At 45.0% G+C, this 18,985-nt stretch overlaps 1 protein-coding gene across 1 annotated transcript; it reads left to right on the top strand.

Moving 5' to 3' along the window:
• The first annotated feature begins 203 nt into the window (after nucleotides 1-203).
• On the top strand, nucleotides 204-9,120 carry VPS51 (VPS51 subunit of GARP complex). Its single transcript, XM_075281463.1, has 10 exons — nucleotides 204-417; nucleotides 1,162-1,291; nucleotides 1,374-1,520; nucleotides 2,849-3,068; nucleotides 4,697-5,405; nucleotides 5,491-5,706; nucleotides 6,488-6,706; nucleotides 7,202-7,323; nucleotides 7,410-7,497; nucleotides 8,584-9,120. Exons 1-10 carry the CDS (start codon nucleotides 250-252, stop codon nucleotides 8,842-8,844), a joined length of 2,280 nt encoding a protein of 759 aa, XP_075137564.1. The 5' UTR covers nucleotides 204-249; the 3' UTR covers nucleotides 8,845-9,120.
• Nucleotides 9,121-18,985: the final 9,865 nt, after the last annotated feature.

The raw sequence follows: 18,985 nt of genomic DNA, 5'->3' as shown, positions 1-18,985 counted from the left end.
ATGATTTAGGGGCCTGAGGCCTCTCGGCTCTGTGTGTTGTGAAGGTTTTACTTCTAGTACATTTTTATTTTGTAACAGGAAGAAGCGCTGACTAACACAAGGGCGTAGTAAGGCAAATCATCACTACGGCTGACAGGAAACTCCCGCGCACGCGCAGTTCATAGCCTAACGCAGGATTCTTCGATCACTGCGCATGACCAGAAATCAGCTTGCGCAGTTTCACTTTTCTTGCTACCTTCTACGACGAAGATGGCGACCACTGCTGGACTAGAAGAAGAGGATGGCAGAAAAAGGAAGGCCCACGGGATGCTGAAGCTGTATTATGGGATAAATGATGAAGGGAAAAGCAGCGAGAAGTTACTGGACCCCACTGATATCGATGGCGTGCACTTCAACCCTGAGCTCTACCTCACCAAGGTGACGTCATGTTAGCCCAGGTGTTGCATAGTGATGAGTGACGTCATCTGTTATGTAGAGAGTTGTATGAACCCCTGGATAGACAATAGGGGCAAAAATCTTAAAGCTGTCACTAGGAAGGACGAGTTAAAGGGATAGTGAGTGTTTGTTTTTGGGTTGTTTTTTTTTTTAACCATTTCAGGACCCTGTCATTTGCGTCCATGGGGGGCGGGGGCAAACAACGGAGAGGCGGACCGCTAAAACAGTGGTTACATGTGGAGATCGGCCGACCCCATTGACTATAATGGGGGTCAGTCATTCTGAAACTGAAAGCAGCAGAGGACTAGTTCTCCATGCCGGATTATTTTCTCCGCTGCTTTCCGGCTGACTCAGATGTGAACCTAGCCTTAGGCCCCATGCACATTGCCAGCTTTAGGCTGTTGCTTCACGCAGCATTTTTTTTTTGTTGCAGATTTTCCGACGGTTTTTGACTCTAAAGCCAAGAATGGCTACAAAAGGAATGGGAAGTCTATAGGAAGATCTTATACTTCTCCCTTCTGCTCAGTTCACTCCTTTCAAAAAAAACGCAACATAATCTGCAACAAAATAACACAGCGTTTCTGCAACATGGGGCCTCAGTCCCGTTCCTTGAGGACTATATGCAGTAACCATTGTAGAATAAAAACAAATAGGACTACTTGATGTATAAAGTATTTTGAGGTGTGTAATACTAAATATATACTCTACGTTTTCATTTATATACAGCTGAGGAAAGAAAGATCTCTGGCTGATCTGATGGACATTGAGGCTGACATGGTCCGCCAGATCCGATCATTGGACAGCGACATGCAGACTCTGGTATATGAAAATTATAATAAGTTCATCTCCGCCACAGGTAGGTACCAGGAGGTATGTATGTGATCATGGGCTGCAGGAGATGGCTACACGGAGCTGAGTGACTTTGTCTAATTCTTCAGACACCATCCGCAAGATGAAAAATGACTTTAAGAAGATGGAAGATGAGATGGATGGACTAGCTACCAACATGGCGGTTATCACTGAGTTCAGTGCCCGCATCAGTAGTACTCTACAGGAGAGGCATCAGCACATTACCAAGCTTAGTGGTGAGTGGCGGCACTTTTTCACTGGCAAGTTTATGACCAGTGTTATAATGGGATCAAGGTGCACTAGGAGGCAGTTATGTGTTTGGAGTCGTTCCCATTCCTACAGGTTGCCAGGTTATGTCCCCTTACCACCTTCATTTTGGGGATTGGATATTAAGACTCTTCATTGGCAAATATCACATTATTCATGATATTTTATTTATACCTTCAGTATTGTTGGATTGAATATTAATTTTTTTTTTTTTTTGTACATGAGGAGAAGGTCGATTTGATACTGAGGGGTCTTGTTTTAACTGTTATATCACCCATCTGTATCAGACTTTTGGCATTTATTGTAGGTAGGTTGCCATTATTACTTTCATGCAGAATTGTTCTAGACATGATGTCAAGGTGCAAAGGCAGGGTGACCAATATCCTTCCAATCCTGGGCTCCATCTTCTCAACAATAGTCATTGGGGACACTATAGCAGTCATAGTGCTGTGTGAGCAGGTATCACCAATGGAGAGGGCTAAACTTCAAGGCAAGAGTCAGCTTAGAAGGCTCTTAAAATGGCCCCTGAGGATAAAGGATAAAAAACCATCCCAGGCAAGGACAAGGCAGCAAACTAATACTGTTACTTAAGTATGTGCCAACATAGTTTTAGGAATTTGCAATTGGCGTCAAGTAATCTTTGGTGGGTCCTGAACATTCTAGTCCAACACTGTCTATAACAATTCTGACCTATTTTATGCAGTATACATATTATAGCGTGAGTGCGGTTACAATGGATAGACTACACAGTCCAGTCACATTAATGTGACCTCCTGTCAAAATCCAGAATAACCACCTTTGGCAGAGCGGACCGCTGTGAGACGTGCAGGAAGAGAGGGGATGTTGTGATGATGTTCACTAGGATGTTGAGCCATGTCGACTCCAGTACCGTGGCCATCTGCGCTAGGCTACGTGGTTGAGCATCCACGGCGCGAAGATTGGGTTCAAGTCCAGGGAATTTGCTGGCCAAGGGAGTACGGTAAACTCATCCTGGTGCTCCTCAAACCACACACGTACACCGCAAGCTTTAGGACACGTCCCATTATCATGCTGGTAGATGCCATCATCCTGAGGAAAAACATTTCGCATGTAGGGGTGAACATGGTCTACAAGGATAGATGTATACTTGTGTTGATCCAATGATGATGACACGTGCCTTCTGTGATTGGTTATTTAACGTTGACATCAAAAGTAGGCGCTGGTCACATTAATATGACTGGACTGTGTATATCTGTTTAGTGGAAAGATAAATAGGCAGAATTTTCCTGTTAACTGTTCCTTTTTCTGTATCCCGCAGGTGTACACACTCTTCTTCGTAAGTTGCAGTTCTTGTTTGAGCTTCCAGCTCGTCTGAAAAAGTGCATCGAGCTTGGCGCTTATGTCCAGGCCGTGACCTATCATGCTAAAGCCCGCAGTGTTCTCCATCAGTACCAGCACATGCCTTCCTTCCATGGCATCCAGACCGACTGCCAGGCCATTATGGCAGGCTTGGCAGACACATTACGCCAGAGATTTAGGTATTTGCTTACTTTTTTTTGTTTTTTAAGCATTATTATTATGATGGATTCTGTAGTATTGTATTAAGAGCAAGGTTAGGCTGTGTTCACATCAATCTTTGGAGTCTCCCCTGAAGATCTGATCGAAATGGCAGACAAAATGACACGGCATGTTGTACTACTTTGTCCAAGAAAATGCTAAAGTCCCTGATGGAAATGCCACTAGAGAGCAATTGGTGCTTCACCTTCACCACACACCTTTCTCAGGCATACTTGTGTTTTACTGGGATTACATAATTTAGTTTATTTCCTACAGGATTAACAAATTGCAGGTGACATCCTCACTCAGTCGCATGTTTATTTCCTCTTATGGGATGGTAAGAATATCATATGAATTACTGCCATCTTGTGGCAATAGCAATATCTGATTGGAACAAGCACAATGGCTACACTACTAGACGCTGTTCACATCACGTTTTCAGCTTCTGTTTAACAAGTCAGTTCTATTTATGCAGGTTAGGTTAAAATGACCCTGACTCTGAATTTGTCATGTCATTCCCCCACAGTCAGCGTTGTGTACTAATGGATACCCCAAAATGCTAAGTGCTATGGTATAATGGAGTGGACTGCTAGGTGATGCAGCGCACTGATGCTTTACTGGGTGACTGCTATTCGGCCGCCATTACAGCAGTTTGTGGGGTAACGCATAATGACAGATTCCCAGTAAATGTGATGATCATGTATGAAGGTCTATTATTGAAACTTCACATAGTCACTTTGATCGGTACACAATAGTGTTGAGCGAGTAGTATTCTATCGAATACCTCGCTGGCATAGGAATGAGTGTAATCGGCCGAACACCAAGGGTTAAACGCATCGAATATTTGAAGCATTTTACCCCTTGGTATTCAGCGGATTACACGCATTCCTATGCCGGCGAGGTATTTGATCGAATACTACTCGCTCAACACTCGTACACAATAAAAAAAAGTCATCAGTGCCACGCTCCTGCAAAAGTACCGACTGCAATGAGTATCGCTATAAGCATAGGACACCTGGCACATGCCCATACAACAATAGATCAGAAGGTATGAGGTATAAGCTTCTGTACCAGTCTGATACATTGGCAGCGAAACCACCTGTGAACAAAGTAACCATGGATGATAACACTCGGGAATCGCTTTGTCCTCCTGTTACATGGCAAGAAGGACAGGGTAGAGGTGTCAACTGGGGGGACCTATAGCAAAAATTGCAACATAACATAAATGAATGCCAGTAATCTGATGCCAGGTGAATATACGTAGTCTTATGTGCAGTTTTTAGTATGTGCCAAGGTGAATCGTGTAGTGGGATGTGCAATCAAATGGCGGCGGTATTAGCAGACGTGGTTTGGATGCCAGCATGTGCCACTTTTGCCGAGGTACCGCTATGCCATGTGTGTAAGTGTCATGTCCTAGGTGAAGGAGAGGGTGTTTCTCTAGTCGGCAATCCATGGCTGCTTTGATTACAGGAGGACTCTGCCCATTTGGCATTGGGGTTTATCATTTTGATAAGTAAAGCACTTATGATGTTTTTGCACGCTGGATATGATGCAGTATTTTCTAATATGACTTGTTAAATTCTATGGTCTGGTGTGTTCTTTTCTCCAGGAATCCTTCCTCTTCCCCACAGGATCTTTCTGAATGTGTGGAGCTGCTCCTAAGCTTGGAGGAACCTGCTCACCTTCTGTGTGATGAATTCCTAGCCCATGGACGGGGACGCTTAGCCTCTCACCTCTCCGAATTAGAAGGAGCAAGCGATATCCTGGACTTTGTCGACCGTGGCTGCGGCGGATTTATAAGCGACGCCTGTCTCCTGGCAGCATCTTACCAAAGCCTGTTCTGCAAGGAGCAAGGAAGCACAGCGCAAATGGCTGAGGAGAAGCTGACCAAGTTCTTGGATGAACTGAGTGAGGGTTACTTTGAGTTAGTGGAGAAGCGTCTACGAGAAGAGAAGAACCCAGGGGACAACTCTCTGTTAGTAAGAGCCTTGGATCGATTCCACAGACGGCTGCAGGCACCATCTAAGTTAGTACCAGGATGTAGTTTTAATAGAAGGGGCACAGAGATTGTAGTGAGGGCCGCACAGGAGCGATTGTCTCAGTACTTGCAAACCTTGAAAGACTTCTTCCAAGCTTGCATTACCGATGTCCGACAAGCCCTCGCTGCTCCAAGAGTACCCGGGAAAGAGGCACCAGCACTGGGGGACTTATTGGCGGTGCTGTCGGGGTCAGTTTTAAACCAAATTAAATCCGTCTTGGCGTCTGTGCATCTCTTCACTGCTAAAGATGTGGCTTTCTCAGACAAGCCATACTTCAAGGTAAGTGGGAGCTGAACGATATGGATTGTTTTCTTACCTTCTTCGACCACCTTAATCTAATAGATTACTTATATCTTCTTCCCAGGGTGAGTTCTGTAGTCAGGGTGTCCGAGAAGGACTCATTGTAGCTTTTATCAAGTCCGTGTGCCAGACAGCTCGACAGTTCTGCGATTCCCCTGGAGAGAAAGGCGCCAATACCCCGCCACTGCTGCTGCTGCTCCTCTCTCGCCTCTGCCTGGACTACGAGACTTCAACCATTAGCTATATACTGACTCTAACAGATGAACAGTTTCTGGGACAGGTAAAAGGAATACATATGGCTGCTACTGGCTTACTGTATTTGCTCCAGGTCTGTTTCTCCTCCATAACAGTTCCATTATAATTCTAGGAGTGAATGTTAGGCTCTGTGCACATTGTATCTGAGACTTCTGATACAATATTTCCCAATGTATACTTCTACTAGAAGTCCCCAACATATAGCACTGTATACTGTGGCATACGTCATTCATAGGGTTCTTATTGTATATGTATATGATGTAGTACATAGGAAAGTGCTTTCTGCTGTGTTTTTCTATACAGTTGGCAAATGTTACACTGACATATAGAGGCCAAAAGAACAAAGGATCTCTATGGATATATTTAACATATGTTCCAGGAGTTTTTCTCCATCGTAGGACTAAGATGCAGTGTGTACTTAGCCTTAATCTGCCATATTTATTTGTCACTATGCCTTTCTATATGCTGTTGACATTTCTCATTACCCAGCCTCCTTTACTGTACGGCTCCGATTATGGCCCAGAGACCTCAGTGGAGGCTGTAAAATACATGCAGCGTATGTTATCATGTCTATTTTACTTCTGCACCTATAGAATTTGTGTTGGCATTGACCATCTGATATAAAATATGAATAAAAGCCGCCACAGCACGGACTATACAAATGTCAGCATGGGCCTGTATTTCACTGTTCGTGTTCACCTTGTGTGAATAACTTCATGTCCTCCATGTGTTTTCTTATAAATGTACTAGGCCTTTTATTTTCTTCATATCAGACTACAGCTGCGTTCTTGTCCCCTTTCCTTTAGGACCACTCTCCGGTTACCCCCGTCAGCACTCTCTGTTCCTTGGCTCGATCCACAGCCCAGACCCTCCTCAATCAATATGTCAAGTCTCAAGGGCTTGTCATTTCTCAGATGTTACGCAAAAGTGTTGAGACCAGGGACTGGGTGACCACCATTGAACCCCGAAATGTTCGAGCCGTCATGAAGCGAGTAGTGGAAGATATTACTGGGGTAGATGTGCAGGTGAGTTTAGTTACTTCTCACTTATGCCAGTCTGCCTGCGTATGTGTCAGGATCATTCTTATCTTTCTCCTTCATGCGGTCCCATTTTGTGTGGCCAGGTTTCTTCATATCTAATTATTTGCTCACTTTACAATGGCTAGGATTGTGAGGTAGAACAATAAGTGAATTGGGGAGTAAGGGTGCGGGCAATGGCTGCTTATCCATGATGTCCAAGGTATATGACTGGTCAAGGTCTAACCTCCTGCCGAATAAAGGGACAGGGGACCCCTATAGCCTGCACATTGACACCTATGACTGACCCCTCACGGTGCAGAGAACTGGTGCACTACTCCAGGGTTTTAATGTTGTCGTGACCCCTGTAGTGAGCAGGGAACTACAAGCATTACTGTGAAGGCGCAATATCATTTGGGTTCACATCAACTGCACCCACACCATTCACGTGATGTTAACATGTCATTCACTGATGCAAAGCCATTTATCTATTTCTTTCTCCAGGTGGGTCTCTTGTATGAGGAAGGGGTCCGGAAAGCTCACAGCAGTGATTCTAGTAAACGCACCTTCTCTGTATATAGCAGTTCTCGACTCCAGGGAAGATATGCTCAGAGCTACACTCCTAGGTAAGCTTATTCTTCTGACGCATTGCTTGCAGTTAGGGCGACACTTGTTAGGTGCAGACTATTCATGCCATCTTTCTTATTACCAGTGCTCCTCTTGATACAAACCTTCTTAGCAACATCCAGAAGTTGTTTTCTGAGAGGATAGACATCTTCAGCACCGTCCAGTTCAACAAGGTAAAATTGCCTTGCTTTCATAGATTCCATTGCCTCTTTGTTTTATCTGTCTCGCTCTGCCCCAGGTCATTAATATGATTTCCACTATTTGATCTTGTCGTACTTTAGAAGTATGGAGTCTCCCTTTACTTTTATGGTGGAGATGTATGGAGGGGATGTCCCACCAAGTAAAGTGAGCAGGACCTTTCTCGGGCTCTGCATTCCACGCAGCCAGACTGAATGTTGGTGGGACTGGTGACGTTCGGCGCTCCCATTCACTTCTGGGAGGGGGCCATAGATATCTGAGTGGTGGACTTCAGCTATCTCCAACACTCCCATTGAAGCGAATGAGAGCTCTGACTGCTATCTGTAACACCCACTTTCAGCCTTACTGTAGTTCACGAGAAAGGTCCTGTAAGTAAGAAGACGCCGCCAGAAAAAGACGCGGTGAAGACCTCGTCGCAGAAGAAGATGGAAGCGGCGCTGGGGAGTTCTCTGACAGCATTGGGGACGCCCCCAGTGCCGTTTCAGCGCTGGGGCCCGCCCCCAGTGCTGCGAGAGAGCTCATTTGCATACCGAGAAAAACCGGTATTGCAGGCGAACGGCGGCGCGAAGAAGGAAAGGTAGGAGACGAATATCCTTTCTTAAGACTATTCCAACATGTTAGGGAGAAAAAATTGTGTTCAAAAGATAGGATCCCTTTAATAATAAGTAAAGAGAACTTAGTTGACTGTGTGTCCACTGTGTTATAAAGCTGGTCTCTACCAACAACAGATTGGAGATAACTTTGTTCATGTCCATTTAACACCTCCAATGCTGCAGTCAATGCTTAACTGTGGCATCTAAATGCTTACACAGATCACCCCCTCCCCTGAATAACGCAACTCGGTTTAACTTGGCAGCTAAGGGTAACTCCCATTACTACAACAGGGTGTCATTTGTTGTTTTTTTGTGTTTTGAGATTTAACAAAAAAAAAATAAAAAAAAATGTAAATTTAGTACTGCCATAGTAATAATTAATTACCCATTTATTCTGTATTTATTTTTAGGACTCCACTTGCTTTAGTTTTTCTTTGACACCCTTATAACCCATTTCTCTCATTTCAGGTCTCTATTCTTACAGGGATTATTAAGATCAGTCTTAAAACATTCCTGGAGTGTGTCCGTCTGAGAACATTTGGCCGCTTTGGTCTCCAGCAGATACAAGTCGACTGCCATTACCTGCAGCTGTACTTGTGGCGCTTTGTCAGTGACGAGAATCTAGTCCATTGTCTTTTAGATGAGGTGGTGGGCAGCGCTGCTCACCGGTGCTTGGACCCTGCACCTATGGAGCAAAGTGTGATTGAGGTCATCTGTGAGAGGGGCTGATAGAAGTACCCATACAAGAGATCTGTAGATACAAGAATGGGGTAAACTGGTATATTGTATACATCTAAACACACATTGGTGTGAACTGTATATAAGCTGCGAATAAAGTGTTACAGCCAAAGTGAACACTAGGTGGCAGAATATTGTCTGTAAAGGTTTCCACCAATCAAATAACTTTATAAATAACTTGTGCAGGTGAATATAAGCACGCAGGATATATATATAATTCAGTGAGTATTATCTTATTTAGTTTTTCCTTTCTGTTTGAATCCTTCTCTTCTTCCAGGTCATGTAACTCTCACTCCAACCCAGTAATATGTTCAAGCGTTAAGGGGTTGTGCCATTCTATATCCATGAGATAGGGGATAAGTGTCATGCACAGCTTTTTCGTACCCGCTTTCAGTTTCAAAATAATGGACACCCAATGGATCCTATTATAGTCAATGGTGTTCGTCAGATTCCAACGCTATTTTAGCAGCCCACCTGTCCAATTTTCCAGTCCTCCGTCGGACTACAACAGTGGTGAGTCGACACAAGTGTAAAAGTAGTTTCAGAACACGAGTCCAATTGATGGGAACCGAGCAATAAAGAGAATGAGGACCTGTAAGTTCCTGTGAACAAAGCGCTTGTCTGACCTTTGCTCCATTCACTTCTATGGAGCTTCCGGGAATGCAATCCTAGTATCAGATCAGGAGTGGAAGAGAAGCTGGATTGCAAGTGTATCAGGGTAGTATACATGAAAGGAACCTGGAGAGCGACAGTCAGAAAATGGGTGCAAAGATGGGGGGAAAAAAGTATTTTTGCTGGGGTGCTTCTTTAAAGAAATATTTTTCTTCTCCACTTATTAGGTGGCTGCTTCCCTTCTTCTTCTTCCCCACTTTCTACATGTTCCAGCTCACATTAAAAGCCTAAAACTACCTCTGTGCTCAACTAGATATTATGGGGACATTAGCTGCGCAGGAGTCTCCCTCAAAACAAACTGGATCCAGGGAGAACACAAGGAACATCTCTCAGGTTGATCTCAACTTTTCACAGGGTTTTTTTTTTTTAGTCTTCACACAACTGAAGTCAGTGTATTTTAACATTTTAGGGTCCTGCCGTGTGGTCCTGGCCACATGATTTTACTTCTCACCGCAGGGACACATCTGTACTTGCCATTGCTTCATATAGGAAAGTACATGTGTGTTCCAGGGGTTGGCATTAAACGTATGTATCTGGGAACACCGTGTGGCAGCGCAAACTGCAAGAGATATGTAACTTTGTCAGCAGGGTATTGCCACACACCATCGGGGAACTAAGGCATAGTACATGAGGAACAAACTCCTTGCATAACAGTGTTTACTTTGTCCTCATCAGTCCGTTACTTACCTCATCTTCCAGAGAGAACAACGTACTGTATCTCTGCAATATGTGTCTGCTTTCTGTTATAGTGCACCAAACTCCCTGCTGACCTTCACAAAGGTATAATTCCGTCAATCTGGCTGCCACTAGATGGAGCTCACTGCCATAAAAGTATACATGTCATGTTGAACTTATACACAGTAAGCTCATAAGCCCCCTAGTGGTGGCTGCAGGTAAGCAGCTCTTAATGGATGTGATTTGGAGTTTTATTTTAGGAAACAAAAGCCTATGTATAAGAAAAAAAAATCACATTTTTTATATTGTAAGATATACTGGAAAGTTACCGAGTTGAGTTATTGAATTATTCCTGGCCATCTAGAGCAGGAAAACGGCTAGAAATATGAGAGATGTGAACGCTCTTGTTTTCCTAGGCATCAGTCTATATTGAAGGTAAAAGATCCACGTCATGTCCTCATATTCCCTGTGTAGACGTGCAATAGAGATCACTTATGTAACTGAAATAATTTCCACTGTGTATCCGAGATTAATCCTATTCTTCTAAACCATCGCAATGCAAACACAATTATTCATTCATTCATGTCTCCTTCTTCCCTACATGATCCATTGGCAGCGCTGTGTTTACCTAGTCCGCACCTTATCTGCAGGCAAGCAGGGGCACGGCCATCTTACATGCATGTGTATAGTTACAGTGGTGCAGGATTTTCCATGACCAGCTCCTGTTGTAAGACCTGTGATACCTGGCAGGCGACTGTGATGTCACCAGTGTGTGTAGTCAGGTGAACATGTGACATCACAGCTGTTTCAGTGGGGTAAACTTTTAAGACATCACAAGTAGGTTTTACTGAGGCGTGCATCATCTCACATGGGATTGAGTCTGGTGCGGTGCTGTGACCTAACTGAGTCCATCAGGTAACATGTGACATCACATACATGTGCATTTCAGTCAAACTGCTGTATTATCACAAATCGATGAGCTTCTGTAAGGGCGGGTTCACACCTGCGCCCGGTCTCTGCTTTAGCCAATCCGGTGGGTTTGTGTCTTCTGTCCCCAGAAACTGGACAGGGGACAAAAACCCGGGAGTTAGTTTTCAAACCCATTCACTTGAATGGGTTTGCAAAGTGACCGCTGGTGTGTGTCTTCTGCCTCTCCGTGGCGAAACCGGTTTGTTTAACCGGACACAAAGTCCTGCATGTCCGACTTTGTGTCCGGTTAAAAAAAAAAAATGGTTTCGCCACGGAGAGGCAGAAGACGCTCACGGGCGGTCACTTTGCAAACCCATTCAAGTGAATGAGTTTGAAGAAAGACCGCTGGGTTTCCGTCTCCTGTCCAGTTTCTCGGGGCAGAAGACGGAAACCTGCTGGATTGGCTAAAGCGGAGACCGGGCGCAGGTGTGAACCTGCCCTTATTTCACAAATGGGTGCGCTGCACTGCTATCATATCACAAGTGGGTTTCTGTTCAGGTAACTGCTGTGACATCATTTATTTCATTTGTGCGCACGCTGGTGTGACGTCACCACTATATTTCCGTAATGTGACTTCATGACTGTTTCAGTCGATTACGTGGCTGTAACATCACAATGATCTCACTTGAAGTCCACCAAACTGCTTTGACATCTTGTCAACATCTCGTCTTGCGTTTGTCAAGCAGAAAATTTCAGCTTCAGGAACTTGACAAAAAACGATGCAGAATTTGGAGAACAATACCTTCTATATTCTATCTATTTTGCCTTTCTTGGGAAGGGACAAATTCAAAATTCTGTGACCGGATTTTCTTGCGGAATTTGTCAAAATTTGCATCGACAGAAAGTGTATTTTCAATGGGATTTCTCAGGCTGAAAAAAAAAAGTTCTGCTAGATAAAAAAAAAAAAAAATCTGCTCCTGCCTCCAATAGAAGTGAATATGTGGCGGATTCCACGTCAAATCCAGCATCAAATACCTACGTGAACAACCCGAGCGAGGTAAAGCACGGACAAGTGCGACTCCAACAAACCTCATAAATGTGTATTACTAAGGCCGGTTGCACATTGTGAATGAACAGTATGGGGGACGCAAGTGTGCACACCAATAGAACAAAGGCCTCTGAGAAGGTCGGCATGATGTTAAAGGGAGCGCCCTCTATAGGTGTGTTTGACTGAGATTCTGTCTTCCTAATTACATCATGGAAGATAGACTTGCACATTCGCAGTGAGCGCCCTCTATTGGTGTGCATACTTGAGGCACTGACATCCTAATTACATCATGGAAGTCAGATTTGCATATTCTTCCAGTATGGGGGACACATAGATGTCATTCTTCTGCCGGCTTTGCTTCTGCGGCCCCCTTCATTCAATGAATAAGAGCTGCGTAAGCAGGGCCGCAAAATTGGACAGGAATAGGACAGTTCCACATTTTGTTGCCCGGACTGTTGTCCCACACACAGGACCGTGTAATTCATGGTCGTGTGTATGGGCAAATAGAAATAAATGGGTCAATGTACTATCCGTGAAAAAGCTGTTTCACACACTGGTCGGTAAGGGAGCTAGACTGGATTCATGCTTGCGTTGGAGTCCACTTATAATCCTCCTCTTCTCTCCGCTGGTCTATGGCGTTCGTGGGTTTTCACATTTTATCACTTTTTAAACGGACAGGGTCTCCATTTTTCGGGTCCCCATGCAGACCTGAACGACAGAAACCCAAACACTAGTGTGAAGCTAGCATAAATGACGTCATGGTAAAGGTGCTGGAGTTCTGCAACTATACACTTGATTGTGAGCAGAGCTGGAGTCTTTGGACCTGGCCGAAATGCGGTGAACGGAGCCTTCTGCTTCCACCCCCTCTATTGATTCTGGATGAGAGATTGCCTGTAACATCCAATCGGTGTGGCGTCTCGGTATCGGACCTTCACCAATCTGATACTGATGACTGACCCTACAGATCGGGAGACCCCTTTAAAGATTATACCATCGGAGTAGTTAGAAATGAATGTGTCCATATATTCATGTGCTGGGGTATCGCCCACCGTATAGGCCCACCTATTTGTGCCACCCTATTATGAATGTGCAAAACAAAAAGACTGAAGAACGCAGACAAACTAAGCCAGAGGGATTCCATTGACGGTAACGGGGGTGCGTGGGATGTCTGAAGTCGCTGGAGGAAAAGGTCGGGGTTGTAGGACTTTTTCTTCTGACATTTTCTGATACTGTAATGGACACCCCGCGCAGCCTTAGCTACAAAGGTTACAAGATTAATGACTACTACGTGATCTAGTTGTCAGTCCTTTCAACATGTCCGATTAAATCCTAATCGAAATCCATCAAATACCATTTTATTTATTGGTTATATTTCCGAGTACATTCTTATGACTCTCTCTAATGTTACGCGGCAGATTTCGCCATTACCCCTCTGCCTGCATTGTATGTTACTTGGTGTCACAACACTTACATGTCCTCTTCAGCACTACCGTCCTCTCCAAACATCCTGCTGAACCGCCCCTGTACGCAAATAAAGGAAACCCTTATGCAAACATCCAGATATTACCTCACTACTGCCAACATAGGACAGCCAGCTAATAACCCAGTTCCCCATTTTATTATTGCATAAATTAGTAAATTAGGTTTTCGGTTAAAAAAAAAAAAAATGTAAATTTTTGTTTACATACGTGTTGCAGATTCTAGAGACTGTCCATCAAATTAGTCTATATATGGTTACCACTGCGTAACTAGGAATGGCGGGGCCCCCTCAACCGACGCCGAAGACCTCGACCGACCCCCTCCTCTGCGCTCTATTATGTCCCTTAGTAAGCCCTGCACATAGTATTATGTCCATTAGTGGCCCCTGCACATAGTATTATGTCCATTAGTGGCCCCTGCACATAGTATTATGTCCATTAGTGGCCCCTGCACACAGTATTATTCCCCATAGTGGCCCCTGCACACAGTATTATTCCCCATAGTGGCCCCTGCACACAGTATTATGTCCCATAGTGTCCCCTGCACACAGTATTATGTCCATTAGTGGCCCCTGCACACAGTATTATGTCCCTTAGTGGCCCCTGCACACAATATTATGTCCCTTAGTGGCCCCTGCACACAGTATTATGTCCCTTAGTGGCCCCTGCACACAGTATTATGTCCCTTAGTGGCCCCTGCACATAGTATTATGTCCCTTAGTGGCCCTGCACAGTATTATGTCCCATAGTGGCCCCTGCACACAGTGTTATACCCAATAGTGGCCCCTGCACACAGTATTATGTCCAGGATCGGCAAGTAAATAGGGCCCGTAACCAGGGGTGAACCTGCCCCTTTAGTTTCGCCGCCCGAAGCAAACGATAGAAATCGCCCCCCCCCCCCCCTGGGAGGAGGGGGCATGGCGGAGCGGAGGGGGGCGGGGCTTATCGAAGGGGGCAGGGGCTTAGCGCCGTTTGCAGGCAGAGAGCAGGCACGGAGACGACCTGCTCTCTGCCTGAGCATGAGGGGAGGCTGCTGGAGCAGCACAGCTCCAGTGGCCTCCCCAATCCACCGCTCGGTGCTAAGCCAGTCCAGGACAGCTTGTCCTGGACTGGCTTAGGTAAGAAAAAATGCCGCCCTCCCTGGGGCCCTGGCATAGGTTGCTTCAGGTTGCCTCATGGGAGGTGCGGCGCTGCCCGTAACGGCCAATTTAAAAAAAAAAATGCAGTGGTAGCGGTTGTCACCGGGCCCCCTAATGGCCTGGGCCGTGTGGCAGCCACCTCCGCTGCCTCTATGGTAGTTATGCCCCTGGCCTTAGGGAGTGTTCACAAATAGGAATTTGATGCTGAATTTGAGACAGATTCTACCTGAGAACTCCCAATGAAATGCAAGGGAGGTGAAAAATATCATTGGCACGGAATTTGGCTAATAAGCACAAAATACAGTAGCACGCTTCTCCAAATTCTCCTTCAAATTCAGTGTTAATATTCTCGTCAGTTTTCAACAAGCAGGAAAAAAAAACAGCTTCAAATTCCTGAAGCAAAAGTTTTCTGTTTGATGAATTCAACATCAAATTCCTACGTGTGAACAAAGCGTTAAAAATGCCTTATGCCAGCCTACAGATGGTCTCGCTTTCCAACATCATTTATGCCAGTTTTAAGGCGTAAATGATAAAATTTGGTGGGGCTGATTGTCTTGCTCCGCCCTCCCCCATTATTCCATTGCCACGCCCCCTTTTCAGGAAAGTGGGAGGAGCAAACAATGCCGTTTTAACAAGCCTAGGCATATGGGGTTTTTATGTTTGTGCAGGGATGTAACTAAAGGCTCATAAGACCATGTGCCACGTCTCCTCACACCCGTCAGCCGTGTCATATCCTTACATTTTTGCAACGTTTCCATATACCCTTTCCTTTCTGTCTGGTCCTAGACTGTGTTGTTTTCCATCATTCCCATCCTCTATCACTACCCCCCTCCCATCATAATCCCCCATTTCTGAACCACAGCCTCCCTTAGAGAATTAACCCTTTTGCTACTGACGATCCGCTGTTTTTGCAGTTATGGGGTTCATGTTCTCCTTTCTGACAGTGGAAGGCTGTGTATCATAAATCTTTTCCCTTCAGTGCACCAGAGGGCGGGGTAATAAATTTGTGACGCTCGGACTGTCAGCCATCAAAGGAAGTCAGAAAAGAGATTAAAGACGTTTACCCATCCCTAGTGTAGGGAGTGTAATTTGTGGACCCCCGGCTTCTGGGGCTCATTGTGACCCCTGTCCCCTGTAGTTACACCACTGCATTTGTGTACAATCTTTCCACTTTGCGCTTGGTGTGCTTTATGGCAGTATGCGCTTTACCGCTGTAGAAAGTTAAGGAGGCTATTGAGGATTATTAAAAAGGATCCCTGTTTTACCCTAGAAATACTGAGCGGTGACCTAGGAATGAGCTGCAATACCAGATCCAGTCCATGGACCGATGTGATCCAAGATCGCTTTTATGTCCCTGATGACACTGCCGGTATTTCGTTATTAAAGGGGTATTCTCGTCTGGCACATTTAGGGCATTTCCTATGTAGGGCTCAGACAGAGACTAAACAGAACGGACACTGGAACGATACATGAAGGATCTAGTTGGGTTTATATATTAGATCCTAATGATCTCGTCATGGAAGATGGAACTGCATTACAACAGAGTAGAGTAGGGGATAATACATAAGATGACAAATCCATCAAGACTGGCAACTCCTACGCCAGTCCTAGTAATGGTGCATTGGAGTGATTTGTGCCAAGTAGGTGCCACCAGTGGTGCTGCGTCCTCCTGCTATTAGAAAAAAGTGCAGAGGGTGGAAAAAAATAGTCACAAATTTTTGAGGAAAAATGGAGTTTGTACACTAGCTTGTATCCCCATCTGACCCTAATGATGCCACAATCCCTGCGCTATATACTGTATGGGAGGAGGCAGGGACATAGATCACTATGATACACGGAGTCCATCTTCTGACTGGAAAATCCAGACAATTTAGACACCAGTTTTTCCGGTCTGGTTTGCCCTTTGTGGGGCCGAAGAGATTTGCTGCTTTTTTTTAGCTAAACCCAAAAGTAACTTGAAAAAGAATAGGCGGAAATGGCGCTGCTTGTGACAATCATACTAATATACATTAATGGTGAAAACTCCATCATGGCCTCCTATCAGCTGCTTTTTGTCGTGACATTCGACATCTCGGTGACATGAAGAAGAGGGTGGCCCTCTGACTCAATTCAATAGCTAAGCCGGCACTGTGACGTCAGAGGCTGAGACTGTGACTAACATATCTAGTATGTAGCTAGTTAGTAGGTCAGCTCAGACTTTTCCATCTTCATAAGTCATGGATGGACTCGTGCCATCAAATCATGGCTGGGTTTATAACAAGTCCCAGACCGTAGAAAGTTCCTGCATTCATGGTCGTATCTATTAGCAACTGGACAAGACAAAAGATGTCACCGCAAAGATGGTTAGAGGTAGAGATGAGCGAGTACTATTCGAAACGGCCGTTTCCAATAGCACGCACCCATAGGAATGAATGGAAGCAACTGGCATGCAGACTTTGCCGGCGGCCGGCCGCTGAACGCCCTGCGTACCGTCTGCATCCATTCATTCCTATGAGCGCGTGCTATTCGAAACGGGAGTTTCGAATAGTACTCGCTCATCTCTAGTTAGAGGAAATCTTTAACATCATGCAAAATTTTTAATTAGATTTGCAAAAATGTTTAACTTTTGTCTATAAATCTGTATATGTTCATGAGACAACACTTTTAGGGAGGGTTCACACGGTGTAATGTGCCGCGTGATGCGGCACGTAGACGCCGCGTGAGCTTTTGCGGGCTGTTCACGCTCCCATTGATTTCAATGGGAGCGGGGATCGTATGCGCCGCGCTATTTTGCGGCCGTGATTTTACATGGGATTTTCTTTTTCCATGAGTGGTTTGTTCCCGTTTGCAGAAAAAAGAAGCGAGTTGCCCTTTCTTCAGGCGGCTTCCGTGGCTGATTCAGCCGTGGCGTCCATCTCGCGACACCACCCTCCAGACTAGGCCCATTCATTCGGGCCTAATCCGGAGCGGAAAGCCAGTGCACTGCACTGCGCAATGTGTTCACGTTGAACCCCATGTGAACTAGCCCTAAGAACTTCCTATATATTCTTCATTCCTTCTGTAGCCGTTTTTGGCTTTGGCTCAAAAAACCGCAACAAAATCTGCAACAAAAGAAGCTGCGTTTCCGCAACGTGGGGCCTCAGCCTAAGACATTTTTCTGACTTGCTTAGTAAGTAAAGGGTTTTTCACATTGAAGGGGACTTGACTTCACTTTGTCCAAATTTTGATGTAAAATACTGGCCCAAACTAAGGCTAGTTTCACAAATGCACCATGCTCTTTGTCGTTCATATCCGCCGTTGGACCCGAATGGAAGTGATCCCACCCACTAAAACATTGGTTAACCATGGACCCCATAGACGATAATGGGGTCAGCCGGGAGACATTTGGGTTTCTGCCGTTTTTATATGGAAACCAGTGGAGAAAGAGTCTTTTTTCTCCACCGATTTTTGGCAGAATCAGTAACAGAGTCTCCTTGTGCAGATGTGAACGAAGCGTAGTATAAACTTTGACCAAACAGTCTAAAAATACGCCAGATTTAACTTCCTGCATCAGGTTGTTTGTATAAGGTTACTCTTTGTACTTATACATTTTTCCCAGTAAAGTCCCTAATTTTCAGAAACAACCCCTGGCAAATTCATGTATGTCCAGGCAAAGAATGGGGTGCGGCTGTACAGGACATGGTGGCCATGGTTCTGCCAGATACATTGAGCTTTAGACACGACCCCAAGAGTTGAGGTGCCCAGTCCTCTATAACAAAGAATGGCATCCATTGGTGACTTACGTATCCTCCTCCAGACACCATAGTTACATAGTAGATGAGGTTGGATGAAGACATCAGTCCATCAAGTCCAACCTATAACCCTACAATCCCTACAGTGTTGATCCAGGGGAAGGCAATAAACCCCATGAGGCTCCAGCCAATTGCCCCATGGTTATTAGGATCTTGTGTTACTTCCCAATAAGCTTTGTGGGAAATCCCTATAAGTGACAATCCTACATATGTATTGTTGTACAGGGGATAATAAAAGGTTGTCCGGGGCATTGTATTAGGCGGCTGTATGGCCCATCCTTCCAGTTTGTGTAGTAAGAGGTGTGAGGTCAGGACATTGTCTTTGATGTAGAATAATGTGGGAATCTCCATGCTAATTTCCTTCCCACTGTTACCAAACATTGAAGGTTACTTGACGTCATCTGTGTGTTTCCTCACTGAGAAGCTGCATGTGCCAGGCAC

This window comes from Leptodactylus fuscus, chromosome 7 (genome assembly GCF_031893055.1).
Source record: "Leptodactylus fuscus isolate aLepFus1 chromosome 7, aLepFus1.hap2, whole genome shotgun sequence".
NCBI classification, from domain to species: domain Eukaryota; kingdom Metazoa; phylum Chordata; class Amphibia; order Anura; family Leptodactylidae; genus Leptodactylus; species Leptodactylus fuscus.
This window is presented reverse-complemented; position numbering and strand designations above follow the sequence as displayed.